Genomic DNA, 20,121 nt, shown 5'->3' with positions numbered 1-20,121 from the left:
TCTCTACCCCCGACTAAGTTGTCACCATCAAAGAAAGATCTGACTGGATCTTTCCTGGTAAAACAAGAGGATACTGAGTGGAAACACCAACCAGGCAGTCCCCTGAGATGTCAAAAACCCTCTTACCCCTTTGAGTGCCGTGTGTAATTTGAAATTTGGATCAACATGAGAAAAAATTATATCCATATATAATGTGAGGTACAAAAAAAAAGAACAAAACATAAAATACGAATTATTCCACTGTTATTTACATGTATAGCCATTGAAAAAAGAGTCGCTGGGAGCAACTCTGGCATTTTTGGGAAAATTTGTCAGCGTCGCTCACAGCGATGTTGGCACTCAAAGGGTTAAAGGAGGGCTTCCCTGAATGGCCTGATCCTCTGCCCAGCGTGTTTGACAGCTGACAGCGGACACGGTCCTTCCTGAGGAGCTGCAGCACTGCCTGGGCCCCGGCGCCTCCCCGGTGCAGAGACGTTCATCAGCAGAGGAAGGGCTGCAAACAGCGTCACCAGGGTTTTGGCACCGTGGTAACCGTGGTAACATCCTCGTATTTGTAGCCGTGATCCTGTCGTCATTCTTCATCTGGGGGACAGCCGAGACACAGGGCAGGGGGGGAAGTGCGCCCACAGTCGGGGCCGAGGAGGAAGGAACAGACACAACTCAGCAGGTGGACAGGGTGGCAGGCGGAAGGCCAGAGGCTCGGGGAGAAGCGGAGACGGGGAGCAAGGGCTGCCCCAGCCCGGGCACTGGGACGGCTCCCAGTACCCTGCTCTGCACGGACCCTGCGCCCGCCCGACACGGCGCGCCCTCCTTTCCGCTGTCCACACTCTTCTCCACAGGGGCCCGTTCAAGGGTCCCCCCGCCGGACACCTCCCCTCAGCCCGGGAACTTCACGCTGTCCCGTTTTGTGCTGGCTGATGTTCACGTGTAATCGCTGAGGGCCTTCTCTTTAGGAGGATGTTTCTCTCCCACCTTGGACTTGAAGCTTCTCACGAGCCTCCATTTCTTCCTCATTTCTGTGTCTGCTCACTGCAACTAGATGGGGATCGTCAAAGGGATTGATTGGGAGAAGGCCTCTGCCAGGGCCTGAGCCCGAGGCATTGGATCCAGAGCACCAGGGCACCTGGGTGGGTGACAGGCCTCAGAGGAGGGGGGACAGGACAGGCACAAGACGGCACGGGAGTGAGCAGAGGGCGAAGGCACCATCAACCCAGAAACGCCTCGTAGTCCATGTACCAAACCAGCTGGCCAGAGTCAGGCAGGACGCCCGAGATGGGCCACTTCTTGGGCTGGCGGCCCACGCGGCTCACCAGCATGGTGATCTCCCGCTTCAGCTTGCCCATGACCAGGACCGCCACCTTCCTGGCCCGGTTGATGAGGGGCAGGCTGAGGCTCATGCGGTGGTGGGGCTGGAAGGGGCTCTCTGTCAGCACCACCGGCTCCTCGCCGTCCAGGCCGGTGGGCGACTGCGGGAAGAGGGAGGCCGTGTGCCCGTCGGTGCCCATGCCCAGCAGCACCAGGTCGAAGCTGCTGTTGGGGACCAGGGCCGAGATCTCCTCGGCGTAGGCCTGGGCGCCTTGGTCCTCCTCGGCGCAGAGCCGCTGGTGCAGGCGCACGGGCATCGGGTGCACGTTGTAGTGGGGCACCCTGACGTGCTGCAGCAGGTGAGTCTGCAGGCCCTGGAAGTTGGACTCGGCGTCCCAGAGCGGGACGCAGCGCTCGTCCACCAGCCACAGGTGCGTGTGGGCCCAGGGGAAGTCGAAGTGGCCCGTGGCCAGCTCCTGGAATAGGGCCACGGGGCTGGAGCCGCCCGAGAGCGCCAGGTGGAACTGGCCGAAGCGCCGCACCGCCCTCGCCGCGGCGGCCTCGATGTCGTCAGCCAGCTTCTCGATCAGCTCCTCGGGCCAGGCCGCCACCAGGGGGCTGTCTCGGTACTTGGCCCTGAAAACCTGGAACTCACTAGGCATCGGAGCGGAGCCTGGCCCCGGCACCAGCTGCTCCGGCTGCTGCACAGAAAAGGCCACCTGGTTGCCGCTAAACTCAAAGTCCAGCAGGCGCCCGTTCTCAGCTCCTCCCGGGTAGAGGCGCGGGGCCTCGTGGGCCAGACTGTCCAGCAAGGGGGTCCAGAAGGCCCAAGAGGCCAGCAAGTTCTCCGTGGTGATGAAGGAGTCCTTACGGCCGTGGAAGATGCGCGATATGAGGACGGAGTAGGCGTCCTGCTCCCGCACGGGGCTGTAGGCATAGTAATCGGACAGGGGGCGGCCAAAAAGACGCAGGCCGGGCCGGCCCTCCACCTCCTTCCAGCTGCCGGGGGGCAGGGTGGGCCTGAACAGGTTCCGGCTGACCAGCACGGCTGGGCTGCCCAGCTCACCGTGGCCGATGTGGAAGACGATCTGCCGCGGCACGCACCGGCTCTGGTCCCCGGCCCAGTGCTGCTCGCTCTGCGTGCAATGCGCCCGGTTCTTGAACAAGACCCGGACGTAGCCCACTCTCTCGTCCAAGGCTTTGCCCGACATCAGGATGAAAGGGACGCCCTCCCAGCGACGGTTGTCCACGTGAACGAGGATGCCTGAGGTGACAGGGGGACAGTGGAGGTGACGCTCCAGCACAGGGGAACGGGCACTTCCAGGCCCACCTTCCTCCTCCCCACGCCCCTCCTCTGGGCACCCGCTGCACTGGAAGCTCCCTGGCCTTGCTAGACTCACCCCCACCTTTCCCCTGGCCCCCACTATCTCCTCCCCAGCAGGACTGGACAAGGACCCGGAACCATCGCAGACACGCGCCTCTCCTAGACTCGCGGCCCCCCCGAGGAAGGACAACTGACTGAGTCTCCGACCCGGAGCCTCTGAGGAAAGTCTCGCGGTGGGGGATCCTGACCGCTGAGGGTTGGGGGCCACGCAGGACATGCTGAAGCAAGGCCAGGCACAGGAGAGGGGAGGGGACAGTGCACAGGTAAGGGAACCTGCAGGGGGTTGAGGGCCAGACACTGTGTGGAGGCCCTACCTCGAGTCCCAAGCCCGTTTCCCCATGTACTGTCTCTGCGGGACCTCGGGCAGGTTTTTCAACGTCACTGAGCCTCGCATTCCCTTCCCTTTCGCTGGGGATAATGTCACACCTGCCTTGCGAGCATGTGCGTGGGAGGACTAAATGAGATGATGTATACAGAGTGCCCTGCACATAGAAGGTTCCCGGTCAATGGCTGCTGCTCTTGTCAGGGGGGGTACTCTCTGCAGTCTGCGGGAGCCACCCTCTCCCAGGAGGCTTTACGCCAGGGGACGGGCCTGGAGGCGGCCCGCGCCCGCCGCGGAGCGCACCTGCGAAGGTCGGGGTCAGGCTCTGGAAGCCGGCGGGCCTGTGCAGCTCCCTGCGCACCTGCTCGCTGTACGCCCGGTACTGGCCCAGGACGGCGCTGCCCCTGCGCAGGCCCCGCAGCGCGTGGAAGGCCTGCAGCTTGCGCTGCAGCACGGCCGCCGAGCTGCTGACGTTGTGGGGCAGCTCCATGGCCACCAGGGTCAGGATCTCGGTCAGGTGGTTCTGCAGGACGTCGCGAATGACACCGTACTCCTCATAGAAGCTGGTGCGACCTGAGCGGGAGGAGGAGAGAGAGGAGGCCATCAAGAGTGGGCAGCGTGTCCGATGTCCCGAGGGGCACCGAGACCCCACCTGGCACGTCCTGGCCCACACCCTCATTTCCCAGTCCAGAGAACCTACAAAAAACGGTTGAGGCAGAAAACCTCAGCAGAGAAGGAAGGGGGCATTCCTGGGCCACTTCCCCTCAATGAGAGCCATTTAAGAGAAGATGTCAAACTCTTTGGGGACTGACTGTTCAGGTACCACGCGAGGAAGACTCTGGTCCCAGCAAAGGCCAGACTGCACTTACACACATGCGGTCAGCCTCTGGCCCTGCCCCTGCGCCCCACCCCCCACCCCAGGCATCAGCCTGGGCCCTGGGGTCTGACGGCCGCTTAGGGTGTGACTTCTGAGTCTCTGTTTCTGCCTCCTGCTGACAAGTGCCAAGTGCACAAATACCCAAGGCAACCTGCGGGCGCCAGGACACAGACAGGTCCTTGCCTTCGGCTTACAGGGAGAGAAGTTGGGAGGGAGGAGAGCATAAGTCAACAGAGAAATTATAGATGAGGATCACGCCAGAGGGTAATGGGAAGGCCCCCTCTGAGACCTGAAGAGTCAGCCCTGCAAAAAGCCAGGGAGGGAGCAGGTGGAGAGCAAAAGCCCCAGGGCAAGAGAGAACTTGGCAGGTGCCTAGAGGGTGAGCCAGAGGGAGGAGCCAGGAGCAAAGGCCGGAGCCCTCGGTGAGGAGGCTGGAGTTGCTTCTACGTTCAGGGGAAGCCACTGGAGAGTTTCAAGCAGGAAAGGACAAGTTCTGAGGTGCATTTGGCGTAGATTTCCCCGGCCTGCTGCGGGGAGAACAGCCGTAGGAAGAAGGGGACCAAGGACGAGGCTTTAGTGGCATTACAGGAGCTGAAGCAGGTAGATGATTCATTCTGGAGTCAGGACTGACCGGACTTGGCTGAGCAAAAAGGAGGAACCAGCATCGGGGCCAAAACAACGGACAGGCAGTGGTGACATTTGCCAACATGGGGAGATGGCGCAGAACAGTTTGACAGAGGGGACACCATGAGTTCCGTTTCGGGTGTATTTCAGCTGAGGACATCCAGGTGGAGAGGTCAGGTTGGCAGGTGGGCAGGGTCACTGTGAGGGTACAGGGGAGCAGCACAGAACGCCGAGCGCAGAGCCCATCAGGGACAACCCGGCTGACTGCGGCCTGGCACAGGGCTGAGACGTCACACGTGCCCCTCCTGTTCAGACTCACAGCCACCACGACTGTCCCTGCTCTACATGAGAGGGAGCAGTCCGATGCCCAGGGCTGGTACAGGCAGAGTCAGGAACCGGCTCAACACGCGCCACGCGCTACTCCCTCCTCCAGAGCTCAGCATGAGCTCTATCGGCCCTTGAATGCATACAATCCAATAGTCTTATGCCCAAGCAACTCCACTTTCCTGCAGGTCTCAGCTTCCAGGAGATGTCCCTGGCCTTGGGCCCACCCTCCAGGGGGCCCCACCTTCTGCCAGCCTCCCCGACTGACTCAGGGCCCATTTGCCTCTTCCCCACTGCACCTGAAGCTCCATCAGAGCAGGGGCTGCGTCTGCTCACTGCTGTACCCCTGACACCTGACTGAGCGCCACCGTCAACCACGTGACCCTGTGCAGGAAAGAAAACGATGTCTCCACGTCGTCATGGACTGATCGCAAAAGCGGGTCGACAGGAAAAGAAACAGGAATGCTTCCATAAAATTAATTCTGGAAATAGGATGGGAAAGGACCAGAAAAACAGGACTTCAACAAAGGAAAAAATATCCCTGGACATTAGAAGTGCAATCGATGGGTTTTATGTATTAGACACAGTTGAGAAGAGTCAGTTATTAGAAGCCAGATCTGAAGAGCTTACCCTGAATGCAGGATATGGGGGTAAAACAGCCACCTCAGACACACACGGCCTGACCCCCCCCCCCCCGAACGCCACACTATATTGTTAGTGAGTCAGACATACATGGGAACAACAGAGAGAAGCAAGAGAATCGTCTACACAAAATTTGGAGCCATGAATGAGAGGATACGGGATAGAATTCGGGAAGGGACACAGGACACAAGGACGGTTTTTTTTTTAGAGTTGGGTCCATAGGGCCATGGTATTTTTCATACCATCGTTCTGTAGAGCTTACACATATTTTGTAAGTATTATTTTTTTAATCTAGCCAATACCTAATTCAAGCAGACAAAAAGACATGGCTCCTGGTTCAGACTGGCTTGGCCCAGCACATGGCTTTACAGCAGCCACCCTGGGCCCTGGGCGCCGGTCCTGAGCCACCTGCCCTGACCAGGCTCCCAGGGCAACTCCAGCCAGCCGGAGGGCGAGCAGCACCAGGCCGCGACCCATGCACAGCCTGCCCTGAAGCAAGCCCAGTGTGCGGTACCCGTGTGTGGGGTGAGAAATGAAGTCGGGAGCCCTCTTGCAGGAAGGCACCCCTGTCCCTGTGGTAAGAATTCTGACTCTTATTCTCAACCAGAGTTCGGCCTCCCAGGCCAGAGCGCACACCCTGCGAGTGTAGGAGCACCCAGTCCAATGCTCCAGGTGCCCCCCAGCTGTGAGAACAGTGGCTGAGATCCCCCCGGCCCCGCAGGGTTCTGATCTTCAGAGTTCTCCCAATATCATTGAGAAGACATCAGGAAAAAGATGACGATAATAACAATGTGTACATATCAGTCCACTCCCTCCTAACACAGCAATAGATAAAGAGGTCCAACTATAACCCCGAGTTGAAAATATAAGGAGACTGGGGCTCAGAGAAGTTAGGTAACTTGCGCAAGGTCACACAGTGGTTAAGGTTCGAACCCAGGCCACTGGCCCCAGCGCCTTCCCACCACCCCCCCTACTGAAACAGCCACCCGGCAGGGTGCTATGCTCCGTGTGGCACTCAGTGGCCTGAGCACCAGGGCTTGCGCAGTGGAGCACAAAGGTCAAAGAAGCAAGCTGAGCTGGGCTTTGGGAGGATGGGGCTAGGTCAAAGGTCGGGGCCCCCTTGCCAAGCGGGGCCAGTAAAAGTGTGAGGAGGAGGGGGCGGGGCTTACGTCCCTCAGAACAGGCCATCAGGTGGCGCCTCCCAGGAGTTGAAGGACATGCAACTTTGGGTCATTAACTGCAATCTCATGATTTTATATATGCACTTTTATCCTCTGAGGACGTTTTTTTTTTTTCATTGCTTTTTAGAGAGAGAAAAAGGGGCAGAGGAAGGGAGGGAAAGCTGCGTTGATGCGAGAGAGAAGCATCGATCGGCTGCCTCCTGTGCGCACCCAGGCTGGGGACCGTACATACCCGCACCGGGGATGGTAAGTGCTGGGGCCAGGGATCAAACCTGCCACCCTGGCATGTGCCCCGACCGGGAATCGAACCCACCACCTTTTGGTTACGGGACGACACTCCAACCAATTGAGCCACACCAGCCAGGGCTAATCTCATGGTTTTTAAATGTGCAAAAACAATTCAGATTTTTAAAAAGGGCTGTGTGTCGCAAAGACATGTATGTGTGGGCTGACTGTGCCCCTGGGCCACGTCCCATTGGGGTGAACAGCACGAGCCCGCGGGCGGAGGCCCCAGCACAGTCCAGATGACAAGCCTAGCCTGGCAGAAGCAGCCCGTTCAGGGTTCTGAACTGCAGAAACCAAGGACAGATGGAAAGGGCCTTGGAAAGTAGACCAAGGAGTCTGAGGAGCTTTTCAAAGTTCTTGGCCTCAACCAGTTGAGTTACCATATGCCCAGCAAGTCCATGGCCACGTATACCCGAGAGAAATGAAAGCACCTGTCCACACAAAAACTTGAACACGCATGTTCGTAGCCACATTTCTCACAACAGCCCGAAAACAGTAGCATCCTAAATGTCCACCAACTGAAGAACGCGTCGGTCAAGTGCGGTCCCTCCACAGAGTGGAATACTAGCCAGCAATAAAAAGTGATGAAGGTCTGACACAGGCTACCACATGGATGAACTTCGGACCATCGTGTTGCGTGAAAGAACCCAGATACAAAAGGCCACACGTAGCCTGGCTGTTGTAGCTCAGTGGATCGAGCGTCGGCCTGCGAACCAAGTGTCACTGGTTCAATTCCCAGTCAGGGCACATGACTCGTTTGCACGTCAGGTCCCCAGTTGGGGGCGCAAGTGAGAGGCAACCACACAGTGATGTTTCTCTCCCTCTCTTTCTCCTTTCCCCTCTCTCTAAAAACAGATAAATAAACAAAATATTAATTATTTAAAAGGAAAAAAATAAAAGGCCGCACATTGTATGATTCCATTCATAAGAAACGTCCAGAACGAGTGGTTGCGAGGGGCTGGGGAGGGGCTGGGGAGCACGGGAAGTTCAAGGAGGGCAGCTGAGGGGCCCAGGGCTCCTCAAGGGGAGGGGAGTGACGAGAATGTTCTAAAATGGATGCTGGTGACTGGCTGCAGCATTCTGGGTGTATCCTAAAACCCACTAAGCTGTGTCTTTGGATGGGTGAATCGTGTGAATCGTGTGATACACAAATTATGTCTCAATCAAACTGGTTTTTTTTAAGGGTTGGAGCAGGGAAGCAGAGATATGCAGGAGGTGCTTTGGGAAGATCGAGTGGTCTGGGGTCTGCAGGGTGAACTTCAGAGAGGTGCTGGTAGTAATGACTTCCAGCAGGACCTGATCACACGAGCAGCAGTGAAACGCAGTCAATATTCAACGGGTGAGTAAAACCTGGGTGGGGACGGGCTGGTTCGGTGAGAGGCAGTTCAGAGCCGTGCCCGGGAGTGGGGTCTCCAGCCAGGGTGCCTGCTCTGCCACATCTCAGCCCCGTGGCCCCAGGCCCATGGCTCTGTCTCACAAATGAGAGAGGACTCGTCACAGGGCCTCCCAGTAGGGCTGCTGTGGGGTTAATGAGCGAACACATATGCACACCTGGGACAGTGCCTGGCACGCAGGAAGCGCTGACGAAGGCTGGCTAGTATTTCTACTGTTACAGGGGCTGTAAGAGAGGGGCCAGCAGCCGGGCCACTCGGACGGGAGTCGCCATTCGGAAACAAGGAGTGAGAAAAAGCAGTTGGCACTTCATGAGAAAACTGCAATGACGGATTCAGCTCTCGATGTGCTGAGTCTGAGGTGCTGCTGTGACATCCAGTGACAATATCTAAAAGGTGGCTGGAGGTACACGATAGTGCTGGAGAGACACTGGATTTCATCAGGTCAGAAATGCCATGACCGCTGAGAGAATCATTATTTTATAACCACAAAGAAAGGAACAGCCTGTCAATTCGACTATGTCCCCCCCATCAATGGGAAACCCAACTTCGGAGACGTTCAAATATGAAACAGAAAATGGGTCTTCGAATCAATGAATCACGGCAGATTTGAGTCAGAGAATAAAGCTTTGGGAACAGATGAATTCTTGATGGAGAGAACACAGCCGAGTCCTTAAAAGCCCTGTTATCTGCTTACTATTCATTAGTTTAGCAAACCCCGAAGTGGCCCTTTTCCTATTTCTACCCTCTCGATCCGCGGGGAGAGAGCATTTCGTAGGGTTACTGCCCGCTGTGTAAAAGACAGCTTCATTTATTCCTGATTTCAAGCTCCAGGGGTGCACCGTGTTCAGCACAGCCCCCAGATTTGTGGGTTTTGATCCTTTCCTGGCTAGCTCTATCTTTTTCAGAGTTCAAGTGCAGCGACCAGAACCACAGGCCTGCGCTTCTCGGGGGGGGGGGGGGGGGCGCACACAGCTAAGCACAGGATAGGAAAGTGGGGGGCAGGGGAGGCACAGGGCCTCTTAAAGACGCCCAACAAGCTGGTTTTTCTCATTACCAGCAGCTACTGTGGACTGATTTTTTTTTTTTCCTGAAAATGATCTCTACTGAACCATAGCATCCTCTCCTAGGTTGAAAGGTGAGGGTTAAACTCCATCGATGTTTGAACAAGGATGGAAGAAAGCACAGCCGGGGTGGACAACTGGAAGGAAGGCCTCTACGTCCTCAGCTTCCATCCCATCTGAGCCCAGAGCTCGTCCAAGATCACAAGCAGGGGAGACCCACCGCTTTGGCCCTCAGCTCCACTGCCCCTTGAAACCTCATGCAGTAGCATCCCACAGAAGGCAAGAGAGGCCTGATGATACATAGTAACTGCTCTGGAGTAGACGTTACCCTTTGGCTTATTAATTCCCCTTCAGAAGTACCCTTTGTCTTAAAGGGAAACGAAGTAATACTCATAAACGTTCTAGAACTAGATCACAGTGGCACAACTCCATGCATGTACTTAAAACTAATGATGTGTATATTTTAAAAGTGTAAACTTTATGGTATGTGAATTATACCTTAATTTTTAAAAATTGTATTGATTAATGCTACTACAGGTGTCCTGATTTTCTCCTTTGCCCCCCCCTCCACCCAGCACCCCAACTCTCTCAGGCAATCCCTCACCATTGTTCATGTCCATGGGTCATGCATATAATATCTTAATTTTTTTGAAAGCTCACAAAGTATGATTTAAAATAGCAAAGACCGAAAACAACCAAAAGACCTATTAACAGAACAATTCATACTCTGTGGCATAAACAGAAGAGAACAGAAATATGGAGCTACTAAACGGTATAGGTTATGCGAATTGTCAATACATGAAAACTTAAATACATATATAAGTGGGGGAGAGAGAGAACGTTCAGTGAAGAATGGACATAAAAGCTGTAACAGACCAGGTGCAGGTCCTCATACAGCCTAGCACGAGTCACGCATAAGTCACATGGAGCCCAGAGACGGAGACCAGGGCCACTCCCTGCCCTTGCCAACATGAAGGGAGAACAGCGTTTCTACTTGTCAATCATTCCCATGTACATGATCTGATTTAACCCCCAGGACAACCCAAGAGAAAGGCAACAGGTCATCATCACTATACGAGGTCTGTCCAAAAAAAGTCCAGCCATTGTTAATATAATGAGAGCGGTTTGTGTGACATCGATGTAACCTGGCAGCCAAGGAGAATGGACTGGAATGCACATGCGTGAACACTGACGGCCTCACTGCCCTAGTCAGTGAGGGCGGTAGACACCACTGAGTGAGCATGTGTACTGTGTGGCCGTCACATTCAGAATGACTGAGTGGGTAGAGCAATGAATCTGCATCAAATTTTGTGTTAAGCTTGAACCTTCCTCTGTGGAAACTTTGCAGATGATTCAGAAGGCTGCAGAGGACTTCCGGTCAAGATGGAGGCGTAGGAAGGCATGCTTCACCTCCTTGCGCAACCATAAGAAGGATCACGGCTAACCCCAAAACAAAAAACACCCAGAATTGCCAGAAAATTGAACTGTGTGGAAGTCCGACAACCAAGGATTTAAAGAAGCCATATTCATCCAGTTGGATAGAAGGGGCCGAGATGGAGTCCTGAAAGGACACGGTGTGGCAGCAGCAAGGCAGTGGCAGTGGCCAGTGGAATGGGCAGTCCCACATTCCCGTGTGGCAGATGAAAGCCGGGAGGGGCATCTTGGGGAGTGATACCTGCCCCAGGGCCAGACCATGCAGCCCAGGGTTCCAGTGCCAGGAAAATAAAGCCTCATAGCTTCTGGCTGTGAAAACCAGTGGGGGTTGGGGTGGCCCAAGACACTATCAGTCTTTTAGCAGAGTGTGCTTGTTTAGAAGGCCCCCATAATCCTAGAACACATGCAAACCCACATACTTTGGGAACCACCACAGGGGAATAGCTAGAGGGGCACCAGTCACATACAGGAAAGGGGCAAAATAACTGAAAATGGGGTGAGTGCCAAGCAAGCCTCCAGCAGCCAGGCAATGGCACTGTCCCCTCTCCAACCCCTCCCCCACATACAGAGCCACAAAGCTGTGAAGTGGGTTGTCCCACTCTGGAGAATACCTAAGGCTCTGCCCCATACAACTTAACAGGTGCGCTAAGACAGGGAGTCAAAGCACCTCTACCTAATACACAGAAACAAACACAGGGAGGCTGCAGAATTGAGGAGACAAAGAAATATGGCCCAAATGAAAGAACAGAACAAAACCCCAGAAAAAGAACTAAATGAAATGGGAACAGCCAACCTATCAGATGCAGAGTTCAAAACACTAGTGATAAGGATGCTCAGAGAACTCACTGAATACAGCAAAAGCATAAGGGAAGAAATGAAGGCTACACTAAGTAAAATAAAGAAAAACCCACAGGGAACCAACAGTGAGGGGAAGGAAGTGGGGTTTAAATCAACAATTTGGAACATAAGGAAGAAATAAACATTCGACCAGAACAGAATGAAGAAACAAAAATTCAAAAAAAAACAAGCAGAAAATAAGAATCATAGGGGTACCAGAAGGAGAAGAGGAAGAGCAAGAAATCGAAAGCTTATGTGAAAAAATAATGAAGGGAAACCTCCCAAATTTGGTGAAGGAAATAGACATACAAATCCAGGAAACACAGAGAGTTCCAAACAAGCTAGAGCCAAGGAGGACCACACTAAGCCACATCATAATTAAAATGCCGAAGGTGAAAGATAGAGAGAGAATCTTAAAAGCAGCAAGAGAAAGAAGAGAGTTACCTGCAAAGGGGTGCCTATAAGACTATCAGCTGATTTCTCAAAAGAAAGTTTGCAGGCAAAAACGGACTGGCAAAAAGTATTCAATGTGATGAAAAGCAAGGACCTACAACCAAGATTACTCTAACCAGCAAAGCCATCATTTAGAATGGAAGGGCAGATAAAGTGCTTCCCAGACAAGGTAAAGCTGAAGGAGCTCATCATCACCAAACCATTATTATATGAAATGTTAAAGGGACCTATTTAAGAAAAAGAAGATCAACACTATAAACATTAAAATAACAACAAACTCACAACTATCAACAACTGAATCTAAAAACAAAATCAAACTAAGCAAACAACTGAAACAGGAACAGAATCATAGGTATGGGGACATTTGGAGGGTTATCAGCTGGGAGTGGGGAGGGGGAGAAATGGGGAAATGGTGCAGGGACTAAGGAGCATTATTGGTTGGTACAAAATAGACAGGGAGGGTGGGGGTTAAGAATAATACAGGAAAGGGAGAAGCCAGGGAATTTTATATGCATGACCCATGGACATGAACTAAGGGGGACAGGATTGCTGGAGGGAAGCGGGGTACCAGGCAGAGAGGGGCAAATGGGGAAAAACTGGGACAATGCAATAGCATAATCAATGAAATACACTTTAAATAAATAAAATTAAATTAAATTAAAATAAAATAAAATAAAAAATAGAAAAAGAAGGCCGCAGCTGTGGGCACCTGGTGACTGGCAGCTTCATCACGACAACACGCCCACTCATGCACCACATCTTGTGCAGAGTTTCTGGCAAAACATCAAATCACCCAGGTGACTCAGCCCCCCTACAGCACAGAGTCGGTGCCCTGTGACTTCTGGCTTTTCCCCAAACTAAAATCTCCTTTGACAGGGAAGAGAGTTCAGACTGTTGATGAGATTCAGTAAAATAATGACGGGGCAGCTGATGGCAGTTGGGAGAACTGTGTGAGGTCCCAAGGGGCCTACTGTGTAGAGGACCGAGGCATCCTGGTCCTGCGTACCATGTTTCTTGTATCATGTGTCTTTTTTCAATAAAGGCCTCTGTTTTTCACAGTACATAGCTGGACACCTCTGGACAGACCTCGTCTAACAGAGACTGTGCTGAAGACCGCAGCTTTGGCCCTGGGTCCAGAAGCCCGTCCTGATTGTCTCCACGTTATGAGATTCAAAATTTCCCAGTAAAAACAGGGATTTAAAAACACAAAAACCTAAAAAAGCCAGCTGCAATCCCCACCAGTATCTTCTGGGATCACTAAAGATAAAAAAGGGGCTGGGCCCAGGAGAGAGCTGTGGCCGGTCAGGAAGCTTGGGGGCAGCCCTGAGCCCCTTGCAGCGACGGGCCCTGCAGCCGGAAGGGGAGTTGCCCCGCTGATGAGCCCCAGCCCCTTCTGGGACCCCGAGCCAGAAGGCAGGCAGCTGGTGTGCACCTGGGAGGATCCTGGCGGCCTTGACCCTCTGGGAGAGGCGCTGAGCGGTCACTCCAACCCTCAGAAGTGACATGCATCACGCTCCTTCCCCAGGGTCAGAACAAGGACCCTCCTAAGCCAGGGACCACAGCCACAGCCTCTGGCCCAGAGGAGTGTGCTGACCCAGCCCTCCTTTTGGCAGGGTCCTTCCTGGGGGCCGTGACGGGGGTCAGCACGCGTCATCTGCACACAAAAGCTAAGTGACCCAGCCAAGGTCACTCCTTGTTTGGCCCATAGTGCTGCTTCCAGACACCCTGTAGCCAGGGTTTCTGTGACTCTTAGGGGCTCACTGGGTGGGGACCCCCAGGGGGGTGCCCAAGATGAGACACAGGGAGCTGGGTGCTGGGGGGCTGGTGGGAAGACTGCTTCTTCCTTTCCCCCTCCCTGCGTGTGTCTGTCTGTCTCTCTCCCTGCTGTCATGGCAGCAGCCTTGACACTGCAGCACACTCCTCCGGGGCAGAGGCTGTGGCAGAAGGGAGAAAAAACCACTCACCCAGCTGCGAGGGAGGGAGCCAGGGGAGCAGCCTCTACCCCCCACCCCTGTGGATGTGGGTGTGTGGGGACAGGGACAGCCAAACGACCTTGCAGCTCACAGGTCCCTTTCCCAGGGCCTGCAGCAGCTCCGATCAGAAGAGCTCCTTTTCCAGGCCTGGCTTGCAGCACCGCCCCCACCTGCCTGTGCTCCAGTGGCAGTCCCGGCTGCCAGCAGGGACTGGGGACCGGGGACAGGGTCAGTGCCTCCTTGCACAGGACTCAGCAGGGGCTGCAGAACTGCCGGAGGAAGGGAAAGCCAGGGGCTGGCTGCAGAGAGAAAAGCAGCCACACTTTGCCCTTTGGCTTGCCGGTCAGAATGTGGGCTTGGAACCTGTCTGCCAGCCACACCCAGTCCTGCTGCAGCAGGCACCAGACCTCCAGCTGGGGGACAGTCTCCCCTCCTGCCTGCTTCCTACCCCCGCCCCGGGATAAGGCAAGCCGAGGCCCAGATGCGCGGGGCATGGGGCTTACTGGCCACGGTGAGGTGGCTGCAGGGTCCAGGCTCCAAAGCAGGACCCAACGGGGACAGCAAGGATCAGGGCTGGGGGCACCAGAGCTGCACCAGGCCACCTCCTAGGAATGTGAAGAATGCTTGTCCTTCTGGGTCCCAGCGGGGCGTGGGGGTGGAAGAGGAGAGGGAGAGAAAGACAGAAACAGACAGGCAGGCAGACAGACGGACAGAGAAGTCACTCTGTTGCCCAAGTACTGGTGTCCCCGGCCCCACTGGGCACCGTAGCAGGAAGTCATCCCCGTTACACACTGTTCTGGGCCTCAATGTACAACTGGCAGGTGAACGGGCCAGCCGGGGAAACCCAGCCCCGGGGACAGCTGCAGCCCTCCTGGCCGCGGCCGACAGAGACAGTGGGCTGAACCCGCCCTGCAGCACACCCTCACGGGCTGCAAGTCCCTGGCGGCTAGGGGGCTCCCGCAAAGGCGGGGACCCCCTCCCCTCAGAACACACTCCTGCAGGCAGCCAGGCCTGAGCTCCGGCCCGCCCCATGCAGCAGCCCCGGAGGCCTCCACGGGGCCCTCCCCGCGACCTGGGCTGCGGGGCCATCCAAACGGAGCTCTGCCCGCCCCGGGCTGACCCTGACAACCAGACCTGCCCAGGCCCCTGCCTGTCTTCCTGCCTCGCCCTCTGTTTTCCTTTCTCCGAAACCCGAAAGCACCTTTGCTGCGTTTTGCTTAGCCCCTGGCTCCACGGGGATCCTGCAAAGAAACCCACAAGTGACATCGGATCCAAGAAGAAGTAAGAGGCCATGGTGCCCACTGGTATTTCCAGACATCCCGGATCTTCCCCAACCCAGGGTGGGCACAGGAAGGGGCTGCCAGAAACGGGGGTGGGGGGAGGCCTGGTGGCCTAGCCCTGCCAGTAACCAGGCCAAGTTCAGGTCCAGGTAGAGCCGCGTGCTGACTGACTCCCACAGCAGGGGCAGCAGGGGCTCCGCCCATTCCGCATCGGTTCTCACGGCTGGGTCTGCAGCTCATCTCTCTGCAGGTAAAGCAAGGTCGAGGCCCAGCACCCCCTCCTGCCAGGACCTCAGTCATACACAGGCACAAGGGGGGAACCCACAGCCTGAGCCCTTGCTGAGGACGGCAGGGGACATCTGAAAGGGCTGGGGGGATCCTGAGACCCCCAAAGGTTCACGGCAGTGGGGACCTCCCTTCCGATATGGGTTCTAGACGGGCAACCAGCTCTGCTCAAGCACAGCAGCGCCCTCCGGGCCCGGCTCCCCAAGCCCCGCCTGTCTGTCCAGCCTCTTCCCCATCTAGTCTCTGTCCTGATGAATGGGTGAGGTATCAGGGCACAGAGGCTGGGTCTCCCTGCTCTCTGTATCACCGGAGAGCTTCTAGCCCTGAATATACTTCCAAAGAGGAAGGGAGAGAAAGCTGGAGAGTATAACTGAGCAAAAGAGATTAAATTTTAAAAAAATTTTTAAAAAAGGAAAAGGCACAGAAAAGGCAGACCTCCTAGTTCCCCACAGAATCCCGAGGGGTCTGGGGCCCACTCCACCCAGGCGCACACTGATGGGCCCTGGCCATGCTTCTTGGGCTGCAGAAGGGGTCTCGAGGGAGCTGGATGTCGGGCACAGAGCCTGGTGCTGGAGCCAGACTGCCTGCCCAGGTCTGGCCCCACCACTTCCTGCCGGGTGACCTTGGGCACGTCACCAAACCTCATCTGTCAGTGGAGGCTAATAATAGTATGTACCCACCTTGTTTGGTTACTGGTGGGATTAGGACACAGTAAGATTTAGTTTCTATTATTGCTTTGAACATAGACAGTCCACGCTCAAAAAACTAGATGAAACCCCAGAATGCCAGAGCTCCAAGCGGCCTTAACTGTTGTCACCTACACAACCTGACTCGCTCATCTCACAGACACAAGGCGGGACGCGATGCACTGAGGCCACCCAGACGAAGGCAGAGCTGGCCTGACACTCGAGGCTTCTGACTCCCAGGTCAGCACTCGGTGTGTGCACTCCCAGGTGCATGCCAGGTGCCAGGTGCCAGAGCGGGGATGGCCGGGACCCTGCCATCTGCTGGGACAGACACGCAGACGGGGATGATGAGGAAAAGACTGGGAGGGGCAGTGAGGGGAGGCGCGTGGCACTCCGAGTGTCACGGGAGAGTGGACCCGGCCAAGATGCTCCACAGAGGCTCCCCAAGAAAGTGACAACGGTGCTGAGGGTTAAGAACGGGAGGGACCAGAAGGCAAAGGGATGTACCTGCCCAGGTGGAAAGTACGAAAGTCTCAGGAAGCCTCACGCAGCCTGAGGGCCTCCCCCTCACTCCCAGGAAACCCAGGTGAACTTCCAGCATTTACTGTCGGCCAGCTGCAGTGGCGTCGGAGCCACGTGTACTTCGTTGGACCCTGTGCTCCCCAAGGGCAGCAGTGGCCACTGGGGTCTGCGTGCAGACCCCCCGGGGTTCAGCATGGTCCATACACCAGCAAGCAGGGGCCAGGGGCAAGGGGCGCGGGGCCGGCCCAGCGCACCACCAGACACAGGGCAGGGGAAGGGCGAGGAGGCGCGAGCGGGCCCACGCACACACCCACACCCACGCACACACCCACACCCACGCACCCACCAACACACGCATGCACACCCACGCACACACCCACACCCACGCACACACCCACGCACGCACCCACCCACACCCACGCACCCACGCACGCACGCACGCGCACCCACACCCACGCACGCACCCACACCCACGCACGCACCCACACCCACGCACACACCCACACCCACGCACACACCCACGCATGCACCCACGCACGCACCCACGCACACACCCACACCCACGCACGCACCCACGCACACACCCACACCCACGCCCACGCACACACCCACGCACGCGCCCACACGCACGCGCCCACGCACGCACCCACGCACGCGCCCACGCCCGCACCCACGCACGCGCCCACGCCCACGCACGCACCCACGCACATGTCCACCCGCACCCACGCACGCACCCACACCCACGCACGCACCCACACTCACGCACACACCCACGCACACACCCACACCCACGCACACACCCACACCCACACACCCACCCACGCACGCACGCGCACCCACACCCACGCACACACCCACACACATGCCCACGCACACACCCACGCACGCGCCCACACGCACGCGCCCACGCCCACGCACGCACCCACACACTCGCCCACGCACACACCCACGCACACGTCCACCCGCACCCACGCACGCACCCACACCCACGCACGCACCTGCGGCATCCACCGTCTCTTTCATGATGACCTCCACCCGCTCCACGTGGTGCCGGTTCCAGAGGCCGTCCAGGGCCTTGCGGTTCTGGTCTCGGAAAGGCAGGATCTGGGCCACGGCCTGGCGGGGAAGGAGACTGGTTGTGCTGCACGTCCTTCGCAGGATGAAGAAGGGATCCTGCCTCCCAGGAAGGGCCCCAGGCTCTCTCGTCCCCGCTCCGAGAAGATGCTCAGAGCAATGGTCCCTGGACTTCAGGGCTTCCCAGCCCAGCAAGGACTCAACACTTTTAAGTGTCCTCCACAGGGTGACCAGATTTCTATTTTGCCAAGAAAGAAAATATTTAAGATTATCCATCATCTAGTACCATCAGCTTTTCATAACAGAAAGATACTGTAACACCAAAAAGGGAGTAAGAAAAGCTCCACACTGAAAACATTCAGTGTATTTTTCACATAAACAAGTGAAAAATCCCCCCAGGACAGGCACTGGTCTGTAGACCCCTCTGGGATCATGGCAGCTTCAGAGAGGACCGGATGTAGGTCCACGCCCGGAGCCCCGGGCTCCCTGCCTGAGCCTGATCAGTGCCAGAGAGTGCAGCTGCACGCTCTCTGCTGCCATCTCTGGGACATGTGTCCTAAAGGGGCTCCAAGGGCACGTTCAGTGACCTGGCCAGCTGACACGCATCACCCAGGTCATCCCCGTGCCGCGTCACAGGAGCCTGCCCGAGAAGCATGGACCTTGAGTCCCTATTCAGTTTTAAGATCCTGTTAGCAGCCTTCTGGCTCAGAACAGGACTCAGGAAGAAAAAGGTACTGAAAACACAGGAAGATAGGTGTGGAATGAGGTGGCCAATTCTAATTCCCGCAGACACCCAGCCAGAAGCGATGTCCAGGTCCCAGGGTCTCGGGGCCACCTCCAGAGGGGACACAGGGCACCACTGGGAGATCAGAGCCCGGCCCCTGCGGGGAAGCAGAGGGTGAGACACGTGGACAAAGGCCCCACAGACCTGCTCGCTCCTCGCTTGTCTTAGCCCTCTCACCTCCTGCCCACCTACAAAGTGACCGGACCATGCAGCTCAGATGTCACGTTCTGTCAGGACGCATTCCACAATTTGTGCTGTGGCCCTGCCCGTGGGTCACCCTGTGCCCAGCTCGCTCCAACCCCGGCAGGCTCCGAGCGGAAGCTCACCTGCTTGCCCAGGTAATGGTCCACCCGGTACATCTCCTCCTCGTGGAAAAAGCTGCCAAGCTCCGTGGCCAGCTGCTGGGCCGAGGGGTAGTCATGGCCGAAGGGTTTCTCGAAGACGACGCGCAGCCAGGCGCCTGGGCCCGGCCGGCAGCTGCTGTTGATGCTCCGGGCGATGGTGGCATAGGCGAAGGGTGGCACCGAGAAGTAGAACATCCGGCCAGCCTCCTGGCGGCCCTCGCGTCGGACCTGGGCCTCGATGTCCTTGCTGAGCGCCAGGTAGTCCTCGGTCGTGTTCAGCTGGCGGTACTGGCTCAGCCGCTGGAACTGGTCCCTGAGTTCGGCACAGCGAACGGGTGGCACATCCTTGGGGCAGGAGAGGGACTCCAGGATCTTGGCCAGGACCCCTTGGCCCTTCTCGGGGGTCGACAGAGCAGCCCCGTGGAAGCTAAAACTGTGGCCCTTCCCCGCCTCATCCAGGTACAGCTGGAATAGTCCCTGCCATAAGTATTTTCTGGCCAGGTCCCCGGTCGCTCCCAGCAGGATTACGGAGACATGTCCCTGGAGCTCCTGGGCCTGCAGGCAGCCCAGAAGGGCCACCCACATTGCCACCGTGAGCATCTTCTGAAAGCCTAGGTGCCTGGGAAAGAGACACAAGGAACAAGGAAGGATCAGACACGGCCCAGGTGGCTGCAACGTGAGGGTAAACGTGTTTCTAGGCTATTGAACATTTCCTGCCTGGCAAGACGCAGCCGCGTGTTTCAGGAAAGCATTAGCGTCCGCCTCCCTCCTCGGCAGCTTGCTTCTGGGCCAGGAAGCCAGTGGGTAGGGAGCCTGCTCTGTAAACAGGGACTATGCCCGGGAAGGTGGCAGGCCGCTGCTAGAGGTGGGACATTTTGATACAGGAGCAAGGGAAGGTGACACTGTAACAGAGCGGGGGAGGGGTCCCCAGTCTCCGCAGCTCCTGGTTTTGGGGGTGGGGAAAGGAGATCACACAGCTTTTAAGGTACTTTGCATATCCTTGGCAGGCGGATAGCTAGAGAGTAGCTGTGTTGCAGCCCAGGGCAGAAG

At 56.5% G+C, this 20,121-nt stretch overlaps 1 protein-coding gene across 1 annotated transcript in view; it reads right to left on the bottom strand.

The window, feature by feature from the left end:
- Positions 1–889: 889 nt before the first annotated feature.
- Positions 890–20,121, bottom strand: part of H6PD (hexose-6-phosphate dehydrogenase/glucose 1-dehydrogenase) — a 28,073-nt gene continuing 8,841 nt past the window's right edge. Inside the window, exons 2-5 of the mRNA XM_090268540.1 lie at positions 19,054–19,690; positions 17,868–17,985; positions 3,315–3,584; positions 890–2,569 (exon numbers count right to left, since the gene is read on the bottom strand). Of these exons, the coding sequence (XP_090124666.1) occupies positions 1,206–2,569; positions 3,315–3,584; positions 17,868–17,985; positions 19,054–19,690 (2,389 nt within the window). The 3' untranslated portion in view covers positions 890–1,205. The remainder of the gene's footprint in view (positions 2,570–3,314; positions 3,585–17,867; positions 17,986–19,053; positions 19,691–20,121) is intronic.

Source organism: Furipterus horrens, unplaced genomic scaffold (assembly GCF_987537825.1).
Source record: "Furipterus horrens unplaced genomic scaffold, mFurHor1.1.pri manual_scaffold_3, whole genome shotgun sequence".
Lineage (NCBI taxonomy): Eukaryota > Metazoa > Chordata > Mammalia > Chiroptera > Furipteridae > Furipterus > Furipterus horrens.
This window is presented reverse-complemented; position numbering and strand designations above follow the sequence as displayed.